Raw genomic sequence first — 21,348 nt, forward strand, 5'->3', positions numbered from 1 at the left:
TGAGCAGCAGAGGAGGGCTGAGTGGTGCAGCTGCAGCAGGGCCAGGAGCTGGGGGCTTGCATGTCCAGGTACCAGCAAGGCCCTCTGAGAGAGACAGTCAGGCAAGGACAGAGAGAGCATGTAATTTGCCCCAAGTTGTCAAACTCCTGGCCAGGTGTCACATGTGCAAGGACAAGTGGCTACAGCCCTACGAAGTGAAGCCAGTGGTTGCAATGTTAAGCTGCTGAGAGCCTGGGTCAGCCTTTTTTTTCTACCCCTTCCTATAAATCTGTTTATGAGAATTGTTTTTGAATATTTATGCTTGAAATGATTATTTGGAAGAAGTCACAGCTGCATCTCCTCCTGCTGAACTGACAGTTTGTACTGCTGTCTCCTAGACATCCTAAATTCCCACTCTGAAAGAAAGACTTTGTTTTTTTAAAACTAAGGCTTGATTTCCATCCTGATTTGAAATGGGTGTAATTTCAAAGAGCAGTGGAACTTATTACTGGTTTAAGGACCAATGTAAGAAAATGGATGAACTGAACCAGTGGCTGTTGCAGTGACAGCCACTTTGGAAGGACCCAGAAGCAGCTGCTACGAAAAAATCAGCCCTGCACAGGCAATGCCTCAGCCTTCATGCTGTATTTGAAAAGAACAGGAATGCCACATTTGTGTGAGATCCTGATGTAGGTCATCACTTCCCATACATCTGCCAGAGCTGGAAGCATCAGAAAGATGCATTTCAGAGGTGCACAATGACAGGGAGCCGGAATGTGTTCCTCAACCATTTAGTGAGCACATGAGAAAAATTTGAAGAGGTTGTCTGAAAGACACTGCATAACTTGTTGGGTTTTTTCCTCCCAGCATATAAACCACTGCATGCAATTCATAAGGACAGGAAAACACATGCATGTGTTTTATTTGAGAATTAGGTAGTTATGCAATTAGAAACTATGTGTACTGTATGCAAGGTGGGTGGCAGGAGCTGAGGATGCATGCACAGCAAGTTTTCAGATTCTGAATTTAATGCTATATGACTCTTAAATCAACATGTGATTTGTAATTGGCTGGACAGAAATCACAACAAATTTACATTTCAGAAACAAAACAAGTCCCCATGCTCAATTAGCCCTGGACTCTTGGAATCTTCTGGAGCATTTTGAATCTTCTGTTATGTGGAAAACCCCCTTTCCTACTGGACAGAAATAAATTAATGTTTCATCTCAATGTTTCTTTCTAAAAGAAAGATATTTCTACAATGCCATTTTGGTGTTATCAATATGATGCCATCACAGCCCTAAATAAAACACATTTTGATTGCCATTGATTATTTGGGAAATGCATTTTATCCCAGGAAAGCCAGCATGCACAAAGCTTCCACCAATATCCATTCTGCAACAGCAAAAGCAAAAAAGAACTCCACAAATAGGTGTTTGCATTGGAAGAGCATAAGCAGAGATTTTACCCAGGTATTACTGTATCACGTTCTAACAAAATTTTCCATCTCAGACAGCATGGCAGCTCAAGATATTTGTCCTGAAGACACATACAAAGCAGTCAGTAAGTTTTCTTGAAATGTCTTTATTGCTTTTACTTGCTCCTTGGCAACACCAAACTCAACAATTGTTTTTTCGTTCTTTTCCCTTTATTTTCTGTTATTAACATATAAAGTTCCTTAAAATTCATTTTAAATACACAGTTTATCCTACACCTACCAAAAAAGCCTTCTTTTTATTGACTATACTATGAATTATACACCTTTTTAACATTTCAGAAGAGGGAGACCTCACTCTTGAGCAGGAATGTTCAATATCAGTATAAATAAAGGACGCCTGTGCCAGCCCAAATCAAAGGCAAGCACACTAAAATCTAGGCTGGTAGACTTTTCACATTCAGGAAAACCTCTCTGACATTTTCTTTTACAAAACAGGATTTCCTGATATGCCTGGAGTCAGTATGGTGTGACATGGGCTGGTGCTGCAGAATAGCAACAGCATACATAAAATCTGTGTTGGGAGCCGGTTACCAGAAACACTGCATAGTAATTATGGTGAAGATTCTCTGTGAAATAGATTCTGGTTTTTCAAATGAGATTCTGAAAATAACACCTCCTAACATTTCAGCAGAAAAGCTTTACAACTTGTCCAAATTGTAGAAGGTGTCTCACCTTTTCCCACGAATGCTTACAGAGCTTGTAATTTACTGACTTACTGCTTGTTCTAATGACTACTTGAGGGGATGGCTTGGCATGAGTAAGAGATGAGTTTGTGTATGAATTCACTTCAAAGGCTCATGCAATTTACACAAAGTAATGAAAAGCTTAAACTCCACTTTCCCCCACCTCAAGCTCATAACACTGATATCATCGAGTCTTTAAGAAGTTGCGGCAGAGTGGGGGAGGGGAAAAAAAAAAAGAAGAGTCAAAAACAAGTTCCCGGCTCGCACCAAGGCTTCATTAATTAGAACCACGTGTTCCTCAGATGGAAGAGTAGTGCACGGTGGCAAAGGGGCTGCTGCATTCCTGTTATGAGAGGTCTCCTCTCGAGCAACACTGCAGAGCCTCCTCTCAAACATGGCCTTGGACAGGGCAGGAGACCAGGATGGGGCCAGGCAGGGCAGAGAGCAAACAGCAGGGAGCCAACTGGATCTGGCCATCAGTGACATCTGATGACCAGTCCTCAGTTTGGAGGAGGGGCCAAAGAACAAAAATCAAAAGAGAGAACAGAACAAGAACAAAATTTTTATACAAGCAGCCCTCATCCTTGCTCCCGACTTTGAATGAGCAAGGGCTGCACAATGCACTCATCAAGTAATTTTTTCTCAGCTGTGAAGATTTAGCTAGTCATACCATGCTCACCCTGTCATCACTTTAGTTGCCTAAAAAAGTCCCAGACATTTCTAATACTGCTTTTCCAATAAAGAAATCTACATTTGCTCAGAAAGTAGAATCTTAATGAGGCCTTGCTTGCTGAGTTAAAAAAGCATGAGGCAAGAGGAGAAGTCTGTACTAGGGGACGAAAAATAAAGAGCCCTTATTTAAACCCTCCTCTCACCTCAAAACCGAAGGCTCAGAAACCGAAAACTGATAAAAAGCAAACACAATGCAAAATCAATCTCTTTCTCCTGAAGGTAGCAGGTTTTTCAGCTTGCAAAATAAATTGTCCATTAGAAAAAAAGTGGTATCTAAACGCATTCCATGTAAGCAGTCATTTGCAACATCAGAAACTCTCCAAGACTTCTCAGCACATGAAGCCTGCATCTCCAGCTCACACACAAATGCAATAAAATAAGACCAAGTTTTTAACTATTAATTTCTGGAGCTTGTTAAGTCACTGCTTGATTAAACATGAAGCAACCCAGGGTAGCCTTTTTCCAAACTACAGGAATTTTTTTCTAATTACAGCAAACCCCACAGTATTTATACCTCCAAACAAATTACCAGCATCTCATATATAAAATTGTTTTCATGCATAGGTGCTTCCAGTAACTTCTTAGGAAGGATCCTAAACATTTGAGACAAAGGGTAAAAGCACAGGTCTAATTTTAAATAATTAACACAGAATCAGAGAATCATTTAGGTTGGAAAAGACTTCTAAATCATCGAGTCCAGCCTTTGACTGATGACCACTGTGTAGACCAAAGCATCAAGTGCTATATCCAGCTGTTTCTTGAACATCTTCAGGGATGCTTTTACCCCACCTCCTTGAGCAGCCCATTGCAAGGTTTAACAACCCTTCCTGCTTCTTATGGAAGAGGTAAAGAACTCTATATGTGAACGTAGACTTTTTTAAATGTCAGATTTATTTCCTTCCTTACAGAAGAGCTGCTCTGGTCTGCAAATTAATGGACAAAATAAGCCTTATTTTGATTTTCACATTGTGTATGCTTAAAAAAAGATGGATTTCTGATGACAATTCCTACAAATTGAAACTCAAATTAGATTTTCTCTTCCCATATACTGCCATTTTACAACTAACTCTGAAAACCTTGAGGTTTTACTATTCCTGCTACCCCTAGCTCTTCCTGCTACAGTACAGAAACTGTACTGCATACATATAAACCTGTGATTATGTACAGACACAGAATCAGAGAAATAAAAGCACTGGGCAAATGTAAAAGTTGCCATCTGAGTTTATACTCGCCAGCAGGAACTCCAGTCAAGCAATGTTCTACACACAAATGTAATGGGGTTTTTCCATGGCCTTCAGGTCAGGCTCAGAAAGAGTATCTTATACATGGCAGGAGGAAAGGGAAAACTACCAACTCCATTGCAAGATTAAATCTAGAGCTCCTTAAAAACCCACCTATTTTAATTAATTATTTTTATGCAAACAACAAAAAATATACATATCAAAGTTTTAAAATAGCAAATTTATATTTTTTTATACCAGGACTTTCCTTTACTAGTTTAGTACAGATGATCCTCCCTAAGAGAGTATTTACAGACAAGGAAAAATAGTTAAACATCAGGATATTTATTTTGCATACAAATATTTACAGAAAAATACTTACAAAAATTAAGTATTCAAATTTTAATGGACTTCACTTCAAAAAAGCATAATGCTTATAAAAACATGTTGCCTTTACTGTGCTCAAATTTACTATTCAGATCTCTGGATTTTCTAATAAGAGCTTTCTTTTGTGCTTCATCAAAGCGATTGACTTTGAGATCCTGCTCTCGGTCAAATGGCCTTCTTTCGTGAGGTTTGCTCTTTTCTTCAGATGCTTTGCTCTTCAGCTTTTTCTGGTGGATGTCCATGAGAGACTCTGACCTCTTTGACTCCTGGAAAAAATGGGGAGGAAGAGGAAGTAAAATATTAAAGAATATTGACAACAACATACAGAAAATCCACATGGAAAGACTGAAGTCAGGAAGGCTAAAAATTCCAGAAAAAGAAGACAGTTTAGTAACTGTATATAGAATGATAAATTTAGCATACATGGAGTAGAAAGTGTGAGCAATCTTGGCTAAGCTAAAATACTAATAATTCACTGATGTAGTTGGCCATAATATCGTAGGTAGCCATGCTGTTGTTGAATCTCCGCAGACAACACAGATAAATTATAAACATAATGCCAAAGAAATATAAAGGTTGCTCTGACATTATTGGCAGAATGAAGACACCATGTCAAAAGAAATACCTCCAAGTACAGGCCTAGTTTCCTATACACATCCCCATAGCACCTGGATTTGATCACTGCTAGGGGCAGGAACAAGCTAGATGCCCTTTTAATCCTCCATGCACTACGGTGGGTGCTCCTAACTTTGAATCACCTGTTAAAACCTCACAGGACAAAGTCACAGGTTTGAACTGGAGCATGTGTTTTTGCCAACTCAGTGGCTTTAGCTGCATTTCTTAGAGAGCATGATCCAGCTGAAACACAACATAAAACTTCTGCTGATTTCACATGGGAGCAGGATTAGTGCTCCCAAGACCATGACCTCATTTACTCAGGTACAGAGCATTTGTGTATCAAAACCAACTCTCTCATCAAAAAGTGCAAAAGTTGAGCAGCTCTGTTTTCTCATGATTTTCCTTCACTTCCTGTGCAAACACTTACTACATCACATATGCAAATAGTAGCTTATGCGTGAGTTAAGAAAAGATTCTCAAGGAAAATAGACAATACTTATTCATGATGAAACTGTATCAGCATTGACAAAATTGCACCAGAGAATGTATGTTGTATCAGCGTCGAAAGAAGAAACTACTTTAAGAATGAAACCTGTTCTAGTGAAGTATCCTTAGCAAATGTGAGTGGAGAAAGAAATTGGAAAGAATAGAGAAAATAACTTTAAAAGAAAAATACCCACAACAAAAATCACAAAATATACCCACCTGAAAATCACAAAAGAGCTGATTTAACAAAAGAGAGAAAAAATACCAACAAAACAACCCAAGAAACGATGTTCTTAAACTTTGAGACAACTCCATTAGTCTTAGAAACAGCTAAGGCCTGTGTATGTTTTATTCCACCAATGGCAGAGAGCAAAACCCATAGTTTCACATGAAAACTATTCTACTATATTCAAAGTGGCAAGAGAAACAGACACTAAAGAAGAACCTTAAGACAGAATGCTAACAACTCCAGATTTGCAATACTCTAAGTTAGGAGAAACATATGATTTAATGAACCACAAATAAATTATCAGAAGTGCCAGATAAACACGTAAAATAAGCCAAAGATGTAATTTTCAAGTTAATTGTCCTCTCAAGAGACAAGACTGCCTTACATAAGAAGGGAAAGCAGGGAAGTTCATCAGGGAAGAACTGGAAATAGGAGCTGTAAGGCAGGCAGTGGTCCACATGCTTTGAGGGACAGGGCTGACAGACAGAAAAGTGAGAGGGAATTAGACATGGAGTTCAGATTTCTAGTAATCAACATCTGTCTGTGAACATGATCTGCTCCTGTAGAGATTGAGAAAAACTACATGTAATGAAGCTCCTGTAATGAGTAGTTAATGTAATTAATGACAGAGGGCAATTAATGTGGTGACCTGCTTAGTCCATCAACCCTTTTTTAGGTTAGTGCATATGTTGGCCTGAAAGTTAAACCTGCATTGTTGTTTTATTCTTGGGATGTCAGAAATAGGTGAAGCAAGCTAATATTTGAATTAAGGTCCCAGCAACCATGTCCTGACATGAGAATGATTGAAGAAAAGCACTATTTAATACGGAGGCAATACACACAAACTCAAATTCTGTCACTTTGCAGAGGACCCAATCCTGCTCTTGTTGATGTTAATGCCAAGTGTTCTAATGTCTTAAAACAGCAGTAGGTTTGGGCACTAAAGGGAAAAGTGTAGTGGCATCACCATGGAAACCAGAAGCACTTGAAATGAGAACCAGAAAAAAAGTGAAGAACTAAAGGAAGTAGAGGAAGTATTTTGTGATTACACTTACATTGTATGAAGTCACCTGCTCAATAAGCCTCTTGTCCCTCCCAGATAGTAACATTTCTTCATTATCCTTACTGCTTGACTTTTTTGCCTCTTCTCTTTCCTGATGAGTAGAAGACAATCACATGCTATAGTAATCAGAATATCTGAAGTAAAAAGCAAGCAAATCTATATCTACTTTAATTAAATCTGGAGGACAAAGGCCACGATAGAGGCTATCAGATATTTTCTGCTCAGCTTGACGGAAGAAGAAACTGGACATGCTAACTGGAAAGTCAATGAACTGATAGAGAGTATCTGACTACTGCAAAAAGGGAGCAGAAATAAATGCATATCAATGATATTTAATGTTGTTACTTCAGTGCCTTTATCTTTAAGCCTGAATTAGTAAATTTTAATAACAAAGAAAAATCTGGGAAAGAAAATTTCACCGACCAACCCACAGTATCTTTAGTTTGTTTTCACAGAACATCAGTAACACCTACTGTCTGCAAGTGTATATGAATGAATAAATAAATGCTCACCTTGGCTTTTCTCTCTCTGTCAGCTGGAGTATCTGTCCAAACAGATCTATCACCTGATTTGTCATCAGCTCGTCTCTTGAATGTTCTTGGGCCAAATCCAAAGCTTTTCAACTCAGGTGGAAGCTCTGTCATCCATGATTCCCTGGTAACTTGTTTAGGTTCATCCTTTGCAAAAGAAGTAGGGGTGGAGGGAAGAGTGAAAAAAGCACAATCAAAAATTACTGTCTGAATCTCTTGGCTTCCAGCAGAAATCATAGACTTTTTTCTTTAATACCTGCACACACATAGCATCCCAAGTAGAGCTGCAACTAGATTTACACAGAAATAGGCAAACAGAAAGACAAATACACTCCAGCAACAAAATACTATAAATGAAGAAATCCAACTTACGCTGTCTGCTGAAGTAAGCTTTTCTTTCATTCTCTGAGCTCTGCGTTCAAACTCTTCAGCCACATCAGACTCCACTGGTCCTTCTGCAGGCATTGGGCCTATTAAATTGTCTTCGTCCTCGCTGCTATCTGTCAGCTTCCAAAAACAAAACATTTCTTTCAAACACAGTGCTAGGAGCATCAAGGAACACTTCAGCTTTATAGAATTAGAATGACTTTGTCTAGAAGAGCATATAATCCTAATGTAATGCATTTCCCAGATAATAAAAACCTGGACTAGAACTCCAGATTAGACCTGTTCTAGCACTTGAACATGGATACTTAGTCTCCATTTTGCCAAAAGGAGCATCTCTTGTCTGAGGCAAGACTGCTGGTAAAGGCAATGGCAGCACACAAAGCCCTGCTACTCCACATTGCTCTGCACACAGCCATGCAGCCTCTGTGGCTGTGGGCGAATTTGGAACACACAAGCATGTAACTTCCATATTTTGGGCCTTACCTTCACCAGCAACATTTGGATACATTTCCCTAATAAGGATCACAGTTACACACTGCAAGAACTGTCTTGAGCTGAGATGCTGTAAGGATGTCAGAAAGAATGAAGTGCAAGGTAGGGTTCTGGTGGCACACATGGTACTATGCCCCTGCAAGTACAGCATCTCCAACTAATCCCTTGGCTCTGTCATTCACTTCTTTGATCCCTCATGGATCCCTTCGGGAAGAATTTCTTCACTGCAAGGGTTATCAAGGGTGATCAAAGAACAGGCTGCCAAGGAAGTGGTGGAGTTACCATACCTGGAAGTGTTCAGAAAATGACTGGATGTGGCCCTGAGTGCCATGGTCTAATTGACAAGGTGGTGATGGGTCAAAGGTTGGACTCAAAGATCCTGGAAATCTTTTCCAACTTAATGATTCCATGATTTTGACATTGCATTCTAAGGAACTTTTTGGAGAAGGGCTAAAAAATTGAATTTGTTAGGGACTAGATGTCAATAAAAATCTTCCTACTTGCCAGGGGTTGTACAGAAAGCTCACTGGTGCCTCTCTCCAAGTTCAAACAGTACAGATGTGGATGGAAGCAAAACTAGACAGAAAATAGTGATGCCACAGTGCCCTGGGCGCAAAGCTAAGGTGCCCAATATCTACAAAAGTGCAAAGACTTTGCTACAGTCTGACGGTGCGTGATAAAGCAACGGGAGTAGGATGACAAGGCTGTGTAGCCAAGAAGCACAAAGCATTACTTGAGAATACACAAGGTGGTGAGTCATTAGATTCACTAAAGCAAAGTGAAGAGTCAGCATGCCTCTAAAGATGTACTTGAATACAAAGCAATGAAATACCTTTTTTAAAAAGCCAACAAGAAATTACTCATATTAAAAAATAAGAAAAAGAGTATTATTAGGAAGAGGTAACAAAAAGATAACTATTAGGAAGAGAAAAAAGGTGAGTTCCGTAATACCTGTAAAAAGCTGATGCTAGAAGATGTATTTATGAGAAGAGACACTTTTTTGTTTGCAAAATATAAAAGCAGACAGCAGACATCTCTGCCTCAAGAGATTTGTCACTGTGATAAATTGCTTAATCATTATTTGGAGTTATAAGACGATGAGTACCTCAGAAATGTCAGATAATCTTTCTGCACGATGAATTACAACACCACTCGCTGTAGGAGGCTGGAGGATTCTATGCTTTGCAACTGCTAACCAAAAACTGAAGTTTCAGAGCAGCCTTTGTATCCTTCCTTCCTAGTGTGTCTAGCATCTCCCATAGTATCTGGGAGTTAAATGTAAAAAGGTAAGTATTTTTAAAATAAACAGAATAACCATTAATTCTCCCAAAGAATTAATATTAACACAGCATGAGAGAGATCCACTTGCCTAAGCATTGGTATCCATCACCATTTTTGGTGTCTTAGGGTCTCCTGCCTGACTTAAGAGGTGCTGCGCAAGAAGGATATGACCTTTTCTAAAAGTGCTACTCCCTACCTGCCAGACCCTCCCACAGGCAATTTGGATCCCTCAGAACGGTCCTGGAAGCCCACGTTCAGGGAGTTCAACCTTCCCCACAGCTGTACTTTATCACACATCTTGTTCCTCATTGTTCTTTAGTAGCACATGCACTATTTTGCAACCAGAACTTCTACCTACTTTTTACCTAACATGACCAGAAAAGTCAAAAAACATAAACCTAAAATGCACATCAGTGTCACTGTCCTGCACCTCACTCCCAGTTACAGGTATCGTCCTGCAATTGCTAAGAACAATTTAGTGACACTGTAATGCCATTCTTGATTCTTGTATTCTTTTGGATAAACTTATTTAAAGGTTGTAGCCACTAGTAAACATCTTTCAGGAGGTGAAGATGTGTTTTCTGCCTGCAGTTTAGGATGCCAAGATTGCTTGTGTTGGGTGAGTGCACCATCCATTTAACAGCAAAAGCACAACAAACCAGGCCAGTCTTTTTTATTTCTTTTTTTTTTTTTTTAAGGCTTATTTATGCTCAAGTATTTGACTCCGGCAAAAATATGCCAGACACTTTCTGGTCCAAAATTAAACTGTCATCCTGAGAAGTGTCTGGTAGTCTCTTTCAGGCTGCAACTTGTTTAACCATTTCAGATAGCTTGTACTAAAACAAAAGGCTTCTCTTTGCACAAACCTGGGGACGGGATTCTGATGGAACAGACGGTCCTGTGAAACATCTGCTACTTCTGGTGTCCTCTGAAGCTTTCCTAAAGCCAGGTGGTAATGCAGGACCTATAATGGGCCTTGACAGCAGAGGGAAAAAAAAATCTTGTTTTTTCAGTTAAGGGGGAAAAATAGATCAGTATAAAAATAAAAATCAAACATCAATGAGAAGTATGACTTTCTTTCCTCCCCACACCAAGTGTGCCCCTGTGCACACATACTGTAGAAATAACTGAATAAGAGTGCCTCCATTTTCCAGGAGGATCTGTGCAGAGAGATTTGATGCAAAAAAAAAAAAAAAAACAGAACCAGGAATATTGCCGAATGTAGTCAAGGAGATCCACTTTTTTCTTTCCTAGCTTCCTTAACCAGATTCAAGAGCAATGAGAGGTGATAAAACAAATATACACTCCTCCTTCACAGTCAACAAACCAAATTTTTTTGTTCTTGTCTTGAACGTCAGTTTCATTGGCCTTTTAATAAGCAGAAAGAGTGAACTGCTCTGATTTTATTTTACCTTGGAGTGGGAAAGAGAAGCAAAGTTTTGTAGTCCAGGTAACTTCACTGATTTGTTTTTAAGCAGCAGCTCTGCAAGAAATAGTAATCAGCTGTCTCTGCTAACACAGAAAGGTGAGAATCTATTTTCAGTGGTGAAAAAACTACTACAAACTGAGCTCAAAGAAACTGTACTTGCTGTATTGAAAGTCTTTTGAATGCGGGTTCCTCTTAATAATCCACCATAATAGTCTTTAAAGCTAATAAAAACTAATTAAAAACTTAAACAACTGTCACCTGAAGACATATCCAGGTGACAGTATGCTCACAATGTAAGAGTAGACTTTGTTTATTATGACCTTCAGTTGTGTGCTTTAGGTTATTAAATGTAACAAGACCTGAACTGAATTTGCTAATTATGGCCTTTACTCAATCCCACTTAATCTAATCAGGACAGCCCTGCTGTAGTGATATTGTTGCCAGGGTGTAAAGAGGGGAAATAAAAGACACAAAATCTCCCTGAAGAACCAACCACAGATATACAGACACGAGCAATAAATATGAGCTCAGGCCAGGATAAGGCCACCAGTGAGGTTTTAAACCCAGGCAAGAAGTCTGGATTAATTTTGAAGTTCCATCTCCACCTAGCTGCTACAGTTTCATCTTCCTTCCTTCCTGACTACTTTCTTCTTAAGACCATGTTTTAAATCCCTAATGTAATTTAAAGAGTTTAAACTTATACAGATATAGCAAAAAGAATATTTTATTTTAGTATACAAGTACCTTTAATCTGCATGGAGAGATAGAGAAATCAAACTATAAAAAAGCTCCCTACTGAAATATATATATATATATACATATATACATACATATATATATATATATATATATATATGAACATCTCTGTTGTGGGCTGTATCTCTGCAGCCTGTGAAAAAGAACCAATCCCAAATGCTGTCTTGATTCTGTCACAGCTCAAAGGCCCTTTAGGGAACAGAAAAGTAGTTTTCATATTCATCCTTCCCATTCCTTATGCTTTTTCTTTTCCACTACATGAATATCTCTTCAGTCTTTCCTCAGCAGTACAGAGGTGACATGATCCTTGACAGTTTCCTGGATGTCCAAAGGGTCTCTGAACGGGTGAATTGAATCTAAATACTAGTAATATTTTAACTCTGATAATATATTTACTCTAATAATATATTAACTACTAATAAATAACTGATAAGCATATTTTACTGCTGTAGGTAACTTCAGTACCTGTACCATGTCAAAAATACCCCCCAAACTTATGGACTGTTAATTTAAGGACTGTTGCATTTCATATATGGCAAAGACTGTTCTCCTGTTGTTGGACTTGGAAGTCCTTGCTAATGCACATTTCAAGATGGGTGTTTCAGCATTCTTGTGATGTGTAACATAAATTTTTTTAAGATCACCTTCGCTCTTTACCTTGATGTATGAACACTTCAGAAATATTTATGAGTGCTGCACTTCTATCTAACACTGAATAACAGTAATATAATCTTCAAAGTTGAAGGAAATATTTTCATATATATATATTTTATATTGGAATGATTCAAACCATTTTCAGCAATGGCAGTGCAGACTGCCCCACGAGCTGCCCCTAATCATGAACACGTTGCTTTGACAAGTCTGGAAAAGATGTAAGAGAAGAAAAGCTTTCCTAAAAGAACGAGTATGTCACACAGAACTGATAAACAGCCTGTCCATACACTGAAACAAACGACCTGCATTTGTTTCAATTATTCATGGCTCAGTTGGCAGCTGGCAATCTGCTCAAGGCTAAGGGCAATGCAGCAGGCAGACAGCAGCATTGTGTCTGTGCCCTGCACGGCTCACACGCCTCCCAGACTCCCAGGTGTGTGGGGGTGGAAGACAGACAAGGCTCTTCCCACACATCTCACTGTTCCCACCTATTCAGGGAATCAGGCTGGGTGCAAAACAGCTCTCCTCAATCTGCTTTCTCAGTGCGTGCTAGGAGCAAGTATATGGTGAGGTAGGAAAAAACAATACAGTGAGTGCCAAGTGCCTTCTGCTGCTTTAATCTATCACAGGCACAGAGCAGACTCTTGCCTCAGTGTCACAGAATATTCTGAGGTGGAAGGGAAACACAAGGACCATCAAGTGCAGCTCTTGAGTGAATGGCCCCTTCCTCTTTCATTTTACCACGAGTATTCATGTCAAAAATCAAGAAATTAAGAAGGCTACCTCTGCTGATATTAGAAGTTACAAGTGTTTATTTTTAATAGAGAATACATTATTTTTAATGACCTGCTAAATTTTATAAATAAAATCACACTTTGTGCATACACAACACAAGAAAAAGGAAAAAAAATTAGTTTTTTATGGGACCATCAAAGCACCAAATGATCCCACTGAGCACGATACCACATCTACAAGAGTTTTTTTGATTACAGCAAAGTGTAACCAAATGTACATGAGAAAGATACTTCCAAATAACCTTAGTTACATAAATTCTTGCTTAGTTACATAAATTTTATGCTGCCAAGTATCATAAAAAATTATGCAAACTAAAAAAAAAAAGGAATTAACTTTGAAATTTCTTTTGAGATGGTGTATTTCACACACAGCTCAACAGTAAATTGAGTCACTTTCCTGGAACTGAAAACTCATACCTGACAGGCAAGTATTATTTTATCTACCAACTCCTATTGCTCTGAGGAAGATAAAAGTGATCAAGGGACTCTTGTACTTCTCATCAGGAAGTATCGCCTTGGAAGCACCAATTCCACTATGGACTATAATTTCAAATTATAGAAGGAATTGATGTGAAGACTAAAAGGCTGGGAAACACTGTTGAGTTCTGTATAGAAAATCCATATAATATTTGGGGGAGGTTTTATAACTGTAAGCAATCAAATACATATTATATATTATAATAATTATAATAGATATTATAAGTTTTATAACTGTAAGCAATCCAATTGAAAGCTTCCTGACAGAGACCATAAATAATGTTTATTTGGGTAGACCTGACAGCCTCTTTTCTAGAAAACTACAGTGTTCAGAGTAGTTTTGTACCTGGAGACATGTGAACAACAATCCTTGATGCATTAGCAAAGGACATGGTATTGCACCACACACGAGGTAACTGCCCCAGTCCCTCACAGACCAGAATGAACACTACAGAACTACAGGTCCTTGTACCTATAATTTGTTTTTTCTCCACTGATCTGAGACCTATCAAAAGAAACGGAGGAAATTTGACATCCGAAATACATCTCAGAAAATTTACATTAGTTCTTTTACTCTCCTTCCAACCTGGCCTAGGAGGGCTGGTGCTCTTTTTCAAGGGAATGCTGTTCTTGTTTTCAGAACACGGAGGAAGCATTACCTCTAATCATCTCAATCTCAAGTGCACAACTGAAATGTTCTGTAATAGTGACACAAAACATTTAATCTAAAATAATTGTGTTTTGAGGAAAAGAATCTGAATATAATTCCATTTTAATTACCTCTCTGGAGAATCATCCTGTTTTTTAAATCCAGGAGGAAGAGCTGGCCCAAAAAAGCCATCATCATCATCGTCTTCATGAATTCTTTTTGGCTTTCTGCAAATACAGATTTCACTTAATAATTACCTTGACAAGCATAGCAATTATCTACATTTTAAAAAGGAAAAGAAAACACATAAAATTATTTCATAGGGTCTTCTGTACTAAATAATCCTGCTGTTACCATGGAAACAGTGCAAAAGGATCCAAAATGATTTGAAGCAATTAAAAAATTGGGAGTATAAGATTCACTTCAAAAGTGTTCTGACATTTAAAAAAGAAAAAAAAATTAAAAACAACATTAAGAATGCTTTTGCTGTAGAAAGAAGTTCAGTATAATGTTGAAATACCATTTTCTAGTCACAAAGTCATTTAAAATTCAGTACTTTCTCCATTTTTATATGCTGTCTGCATTTTGAGTAGTATTTTTCCTGTTCAATTCTAATTAGCTGAAAAACTATTGACTAAGAAAACAAGAAAAAAATTGAATAATAATTACTCTAGCACTCATTAAGATGGCATAATGGCCTTCAAGTCTCTTATACAAGGCTTAGAGCAAACACACACAAATTCTTAACACAGCAATTGTGAGTAATCAACCCAACAAATGAGAGTATCTGCACACTCCTGTTACTTGCTAAACAATTCAAGTTTTTTTCATTAGAGTTGACTTAATTGAATGCATAAGTTCATGCCCATAAACAGGTCTTATGGCCTCTCAAAGTGAGTCAGTATACCAAAACCAGGGCTAAAAATCAAGTACCAAATACTTATGCACATGGTAAGTGGTGTCTGTCCTTAGCATAAACATGCAAATTTGCAGAACTAAAATAAAACATATAAATACAGAGATCTGACTGCCTCAAATAATTTGATTTCACCATAGGGTGTCAAATAGGTCAGCTGAACATTCTTGGCCATGAAAAAAACATGGAGAACATATAATCAAAAGTTTTACACAGGTACAGAGTTTACCTTTTTTTATACAACATTTTCCCTTTTTCATAAGTTAGACACATGGCATTTGCAATACAGTTTGTAAATATACAAATAACCCAAAAACATACTCACTTGGGTGCTGGATCTCCTTCTGTCTCCTCTTCAGAATCTCTGTTTGTGTCTCTGGGTGGAGGAAGAGATTCTGAGTCGTCATCACTGTCAGGAGTTTCTGAGCTACAGCTGCTTTTGTAGTTTGGAGGCAGTGCTGGTCCTGCAACTGAACATCCAGAGTTATTTGGGATCATAAAATCACAGAATGGTTTGGATTGGAAAGAACCTTAAAGATTATCTAGTTCTAATCTCCCTGCCATGGGCAGGGAACCTTCTACTAGACCAGGTAAAATAAGGACACCTACCAAATGTTTCAAATAAGTATGATCTACCATGGCATTTCCAAAACACATATTTACTTGAAATTAAGCTTATTTAATCACTGATCTCTCCAGCATTTAGAGAAGACATCTAAACAAATTTCTAGAAGCTACTTCTTTCAGCACCTTATTTCTGTCAACAACCTACCCTGAACTGTTCTGACTTAGGACATTACTAATCCATGACTACACGAACATCCTCTGGAACAGGACTAGAAAGCATGGAAGTGGCATAAACCAGTATATTAAAAAGAAATACTTTTATTAAAGCATTTGAAGCTTACTAGTGAAGAAACACATCATCTGTACATACACAGCGTGGGAGACTATAAATTATTAAATGGGAGCATTTGTGACCACAAAGTATTAAATTAACTGCCAGCCTGCTCTGGGAATGGTTTAATGATTAAGGTTATTACCAGTTCAGCTAAATGCGAACAGCACGGACAGATTTAAGTACTCTGCTTAAAAAGGGATGATTTAGGCATTCAGAGAATGAATTCAAAGAATTGTGCTGTCAGAAGGCTAGGGCAGTGGATGGAGCTCTCATGCTCCAGTAAAACCTTCATGCTCTGGGGTAATATCTCAGCAAAATTAAAATTCAGACACTAACATTGCTAATGGGTCTGAGCTGCTTCTGGCACTGTGCCCACCAGCAGACACCGATCTTTATAGATTCATTTGGCTACAGCACCATGTGCAGTGGGTCCAGAAGCAACATAGCCATTGACCCCAAACAGCAAATGCCCTCCAAACAAGACCCCTAATGCAGATACCCTCACAGGCTTGATCAACAAAGAGTCAGCTGGAGCAAGCAAAAACCAGCAATGGTTCCCAGGTAAAAGGCCTTCCCAATCCAGGGCAAGGCACCCATTTACACAAACACCCCACGTTCTCATGTAATGGAGATTTGATTCTACTGATGATTTAGCATCCTGAGACACAGAGACCACTCCTCCTCTTAATATCTCAAGCACTGAGTACAAGACTTGAAGGACAGAGAGGTGCTTTGGAACATTGTTCCCTTTATGAATAGTCAAGGGTCAGATGAAAAGATAAGTGGTACCAGGAAATTAGATCTCCAGTTGAAGAACTACAACTTTTTCATAGTACAAAATACAACCTGATGCATATTATGGTTCCATTGTTAGCTGACAAAGGCTAGACAGAAATCAAGTCCTTCGAGTGAGCTTCACAAAGCTTTTAATCATGTTTAGCACAAGACTAGTTACAAAGCATCCAGGCAGATCTGCCACTTCTTTGTTTCCTGCTCTAATGGAAAAGACTTTAACTGGGACATACAAATCCATTTCAGCACTAGGAAGGAAAAAAAACCCACCAAACCACTTCTCCCACCCTGAAAAAACCCAAACACAGCACCCTAGCCTATAAAGGTAAAATAAGCTCAAGATGAAAGGAAACAAACAGATTAATGATAAGCAGGAATAAAAACTGCTATCAAGAAGTCTTCTCTTCTGGTGCGAAAAGCACCACTTGAATAAAAGCACTTAAAACCCAGACAAAACCTGCACAGCTGCTTTCTCCAGCCACCTGTCATGTGCCCTGACATCATGCAAGCAGTCTTCATTTGCTCTAAATGCAAAAGAAGAGACTTGGAGTGGAAGGAACAAATGCAGATACAATTTGATGAGTCTGATACTAGAGAGGAAGAGAGGAATTAGGAGTAGTTTTGTGAGCTGCACAGAACTAGCAAAACCTAAACTATTTAAGGAAGGAGACTGGTCCCACTGGCATGTTGTTCAACACCAGGGCTAACACACATATTTTTATCCCAATTCCTCTCTGTTACGTTGGCAAAACTTTTTTGTATGGGCTCTGCAATAAGCTGGATCAGGGAACTTAAAAGGCATAAAAAAATAACACTGCAAACCACAGCAATCCCCTGAAAGAACTGTTTGTTAGTGGAACTGCAGCCTAAGCAGGACAACCAGAAATTAAGCAGTTTGAGACTGACTAATGAAGGGAAAATGGCATTTAAAGCCTGAGGAAGAAAAAGTCATTGGACATGGTGAAAAGAAATGGAGGGGAAAGAGACTTGGGATTAAAAATTAATATGATCATGGTACTGACTGAGACTAACAATCAGCACAGCTATGGATCAGGATGGTTTGAAGAGCCACAAGAAAGAGCAGAAAGGTCAGAATGGAAATTACTAAGCATAAATTCTGGGCGCAAAGGAAGAAAAGGGTGAGGAGGGAGACCAAGATCTAACCAGTCTGTGAAATTCCCCAAAAGCCATGGAAAAGTGGAAAAATACAGATGAAAGGAGGAACAGAGGAGAGCTCAAAGAGTCAGGAAACTAAACCTAATGAGGTGAGGAGGATAAATGGATGTAGCAATGGCAGAGCAACAGAAAAATGACAAAGTAACCAGAGCTCAGAACAATTCAGAACAGAACAATGGGATAAAAATGTATGAGAAGAAAATGTTTGGGATAGTGAGGAGAGAAACAGGACCAAGTGAGACTGAAGTGAATGTTTCACAGCTACTAGAAGTGACCATCCTACTAATGAGCTGGCTCTGGTGACTATCTGCCTGAAAATTAAGTCAATTCAATTGAGAAACCAAAATAAAAGCAACTTCTTGTTTTGTTAGAGTTATTTCTGCTGTATTTGGGGATTCTAAGCACACTACCACACCATCAGACATGTACTGGGAAGCTCTCAAGGACAGACAAGGCCTTCAAGCTCCAGCATAGTGGTAGATCAACCCAGACATATCAACATATCCCTATGTGGCCTCAATGCTGAAACAGACAAACCTCCCTTCTGTGCCTCTGGTTATTTTTAGCCATACCGTAGCACTTCTCTCCTGCTGGTACAAGGACAGCCCAGAGGCAGGGACAAATGGGCCAAAGGAAGTACAATTCTTCCAGCAAGAGCCCAGTCCAGCTTCAAAGCACCGTCATGAAGTGAAGAATCAGGAAATGAGTGCATGCCATGGGCTGGACAAGCTGGAGAAGGTAAAGGATTTGCTAGGGATGAGCTTTGGGGTCTGTCCAGTGACCACTTGCTTCCATCCTGCTCCTAATTAAGGGTCACAGAAGTATTATTAGCAACCTCTCTGACACCACAGGCAACGTGGTTTGTCCCATGGTAAGAACACCAGTGGGTACTGTGGGACAAAGTGTCTGGATGCTTGTATCCAGAGGGGTGGCAGGGTGGGGCTCAGAGGGGGGCTGAGATATTTGCTACTGACTGCGGTGCACATCAGCCTGCACAAGGGTATAAAATGCTGCTGGGCACTGGGCCAACTAGCCTCCCAAGGCTGCAGACAGCTCCCAGGTGGATTGTCCCCAGAAGGAATGTATTAGCAATAAATCTAATCATAATCATACACAGTCATTCTCCTATTTCTTGTGTCTGTCTGAGAGCCTTCTCTTGTGCCTGAGAGTCTTCTCTGCCGCGGACTGCTCAAAGTCCTACTTTGTTGCTGTTGGGAGACAGAAACTATGAAAATAGACAAAAAAAACAAGTGCCCTTCAAGAAAAGCAATGAGCAGCTCAAATATCAGTGAGACTACTGTGACAGGAAAAATATTGGAAAAGCTGTTCAGCTTTAAAAGGTGAAGCATCTCTTAAAATAGTTAGAACACACAAGGGAAATTGTTACAGAACAAATTCTAAGCCCATTTGACTCAAGACCCAGCAAGTGTTGCAGCACAGAAGGTGCTGATGGCAGCCCCACCGTGTGATTTTTGTCACTCCAGGTGCAGGGCTCCAGATGGAGCTGCAGTTCTGTACAGCAAAGTGTGTTATGCCAAAGCACTTGCTCTCCTTTCTTCCTCTGCACTGCAGCACTCTGCCTCGTGGGGTGAGCAGGGACATTGAGCTGCTGTAAGTCAAAGTCAGAAAAAGTTTGTGAAAATTATAAAAACCAACAACCTGCCAGTAGCTGGAGTTTGGGGTTTTTGCTTGTTTGTTTTCAAAGGCAAATAAATTCCTTCACCCACTTCACACAAAATTTCCAAGCAGATCTTGGATCAGTTGCCAGAGCAACTGTACTGCCATGGAACTGATTTACACTGGGACAAAGAGGGGACAAATTCAGCTGATTAACCTAAACTAGACACTGCTGAAACACCCAATGTCACAAACCTACGGCCTGAGGATAAGTTTAACTTATTTTGCTCATACATGATACAGATACTTGCAGCATGCTCAGTGTGTTGATGGAAAGTGAATAAGGCATTAACACAGATATGGCCAGGAAAGGCAGCACCAGCTCGTGCAGTCAGGGCTTCTGCTCAAAGCCAAGATCCGGACACAGAGCTTGATGTTGCCATGGTGTCAGCTGAAGCAGCAGCTTTGTCCCTCTTGCTATTGCTCCCTCTTCTGGACTAAAAAATTAGAGAGTAGACAAGCACACCAAACCTTTCCCATCAGAGCTGCTTTCTTTGGAATAACCAAACGGTCAGTGACACTTTGCTAGAAACTGAATATATGAACTAGTGCCTTGAACCTGGATTAAAGGCAAGGAATGCAAACGCTCAAAGTGCTGCTTCCAGAGATATTACTGACAGAGAACATGTAAGAATTTTAGTGGAGAAACTGAGCTCCACTGCAGAAGAGCCAGCCTGGCAGTCAGCTGGTCTCGGTGGCATCCCACTTCTGATGTGACAGCTCTTGACACGAGAGACCCTGGCAGGCAAGGCACCACCGCCCCACTGACTGGCAGCCTGCTCCACATCCTGAGGTTCTCTGCCTGGAAAACCACAGCTGATGAAGTGGTTCGGCTTGGCAAAGGAAAGCATGCTGCATCGGCCCAGCTTCTCCTTTCCTACCTGCTAACTGCACACTTGGAGCTGCTGAACTGCACGGGCTTCAAAGCGCACGGGAGATTTGAGCGGGACAAAATTAAGTGACCGAAAGCGGTATTTTTCTAAAACGAGTCTTAGAGCCTTTCATACCTGTAGCATTCCATCGCATATGGCGCTTGTTTTTTGTGGGTTGTTTCCCCCCCCCCCCCGAAAAAGTCACTGCAAGGACCCTCGCGGTGAGTTTAGCTCGATCCAGGCGCTGCACTGGCAGTGTACACCCCGCGCTGTGACACACCGGGCTGCGGAGCGCCGCTCTCCCACCCACCGAGCATGCCGCGCCGTGGAACACGGGCTGCACAGCCGCTCTGCCCCGCTCGCAGAGCACCTCTCGCTATAGAACGCCGGCCGCAGGCCCCGCTGTGCCCGCACGGAGCATCCCGCGCTGCGGCACAAGGGCCGCAGAGCCCCGCTCTCCCGCCGCCCGCCGCGTCCCTGCGCTCTCACCCTGGCTGAAGTCCTCGCCCGGCTCGGCCTCGGCGCGGCGCGGGAAGCCGGGCGGCAGCGCGGGGCCGATGAGCTGGCGGGCCATGGCGAGGCCGGCTGGGCGAGCGGCCCGGCCGCCCTCCCCGTCCCGCTCCGCTTCCCTGCTCCCGCCCCGGAGGCGCTCCTGGATGACGCTACGCCC

The 21,348-nt window shown here is 40.4% G+C and overlaps 1 protein-coding gene across 1 annotated transcript; it reads right to left on the reverse strand.

The window, feature by feature from the left end:
• Positions 1–885: 885 nt before the first annotated feature.
• Positions 886–21,348, reverse strand: GPALPP1 (GPALPP motifs containing 1). The gene is made up of 8 exons (XM_038147713.1): positions 21,168–21,348; positions 15,586–15,730; positions 14,476–14,571; positions 10,452–10,560; positions 7,798–7,932; positions 7,408–7,572; positions 6,888–6,986; positions 886–4,765 (listed from the first exon to the last, which is right to left on the reverse strand). Exons 1-8 carry the CDS (start codon positions 21,250–21,252, stop codon positions 4,547–4,549), a joined length of 1,053 nt encoding a protein of 350 aa, XP_038003641.1. The 5' UTR covers positions 21,253–21,348; the 3' UTR covers positions 886–4,546.

This window comes from Motacilla alba, chromosome 1, assembly GCF_015832195.1.
Source record: "Motacilla alba alba isolate MOTALB_02 chromosome 1, Motacilla_alba_V1.0_pri, whole genome shotgun sequence".
NCBI classification, from domain to species: Eukaryota; Metazoa; Chordata; class Aves; order Passeriformes; family Motacillidae; genus Motacilla; species Motacilla alba.

What these genes read in the sequence shown, in the direction of transcription:
- GPALPP1 (XM_038147713.1), bottom strand. Translation starts at nt 21,252, where the DNA reads ATGGCCCGCCAGCTCATCGGCCCCGCGCTGCCGCCCGGCTTCCCGCGC. An exon ending in GGGCGAGGACTTCAGCCAGG is followed by an intron (nt 15,731 to 21,167) that starts GTGAGAGCGCAG and finishes CTGGATGTTCAG; the next exon opens with TTGCAGGACCAGCACTGCCT. An exon ending in CATCAGAATCCCGTCCCCAG is followed by an intron (nt 7,933 to 10,451) that starts GTTTGTGCAAAG and finishes TGTTTTTGGAAG; the next exon opens with CTGACAGATAGCAGCGAGGA.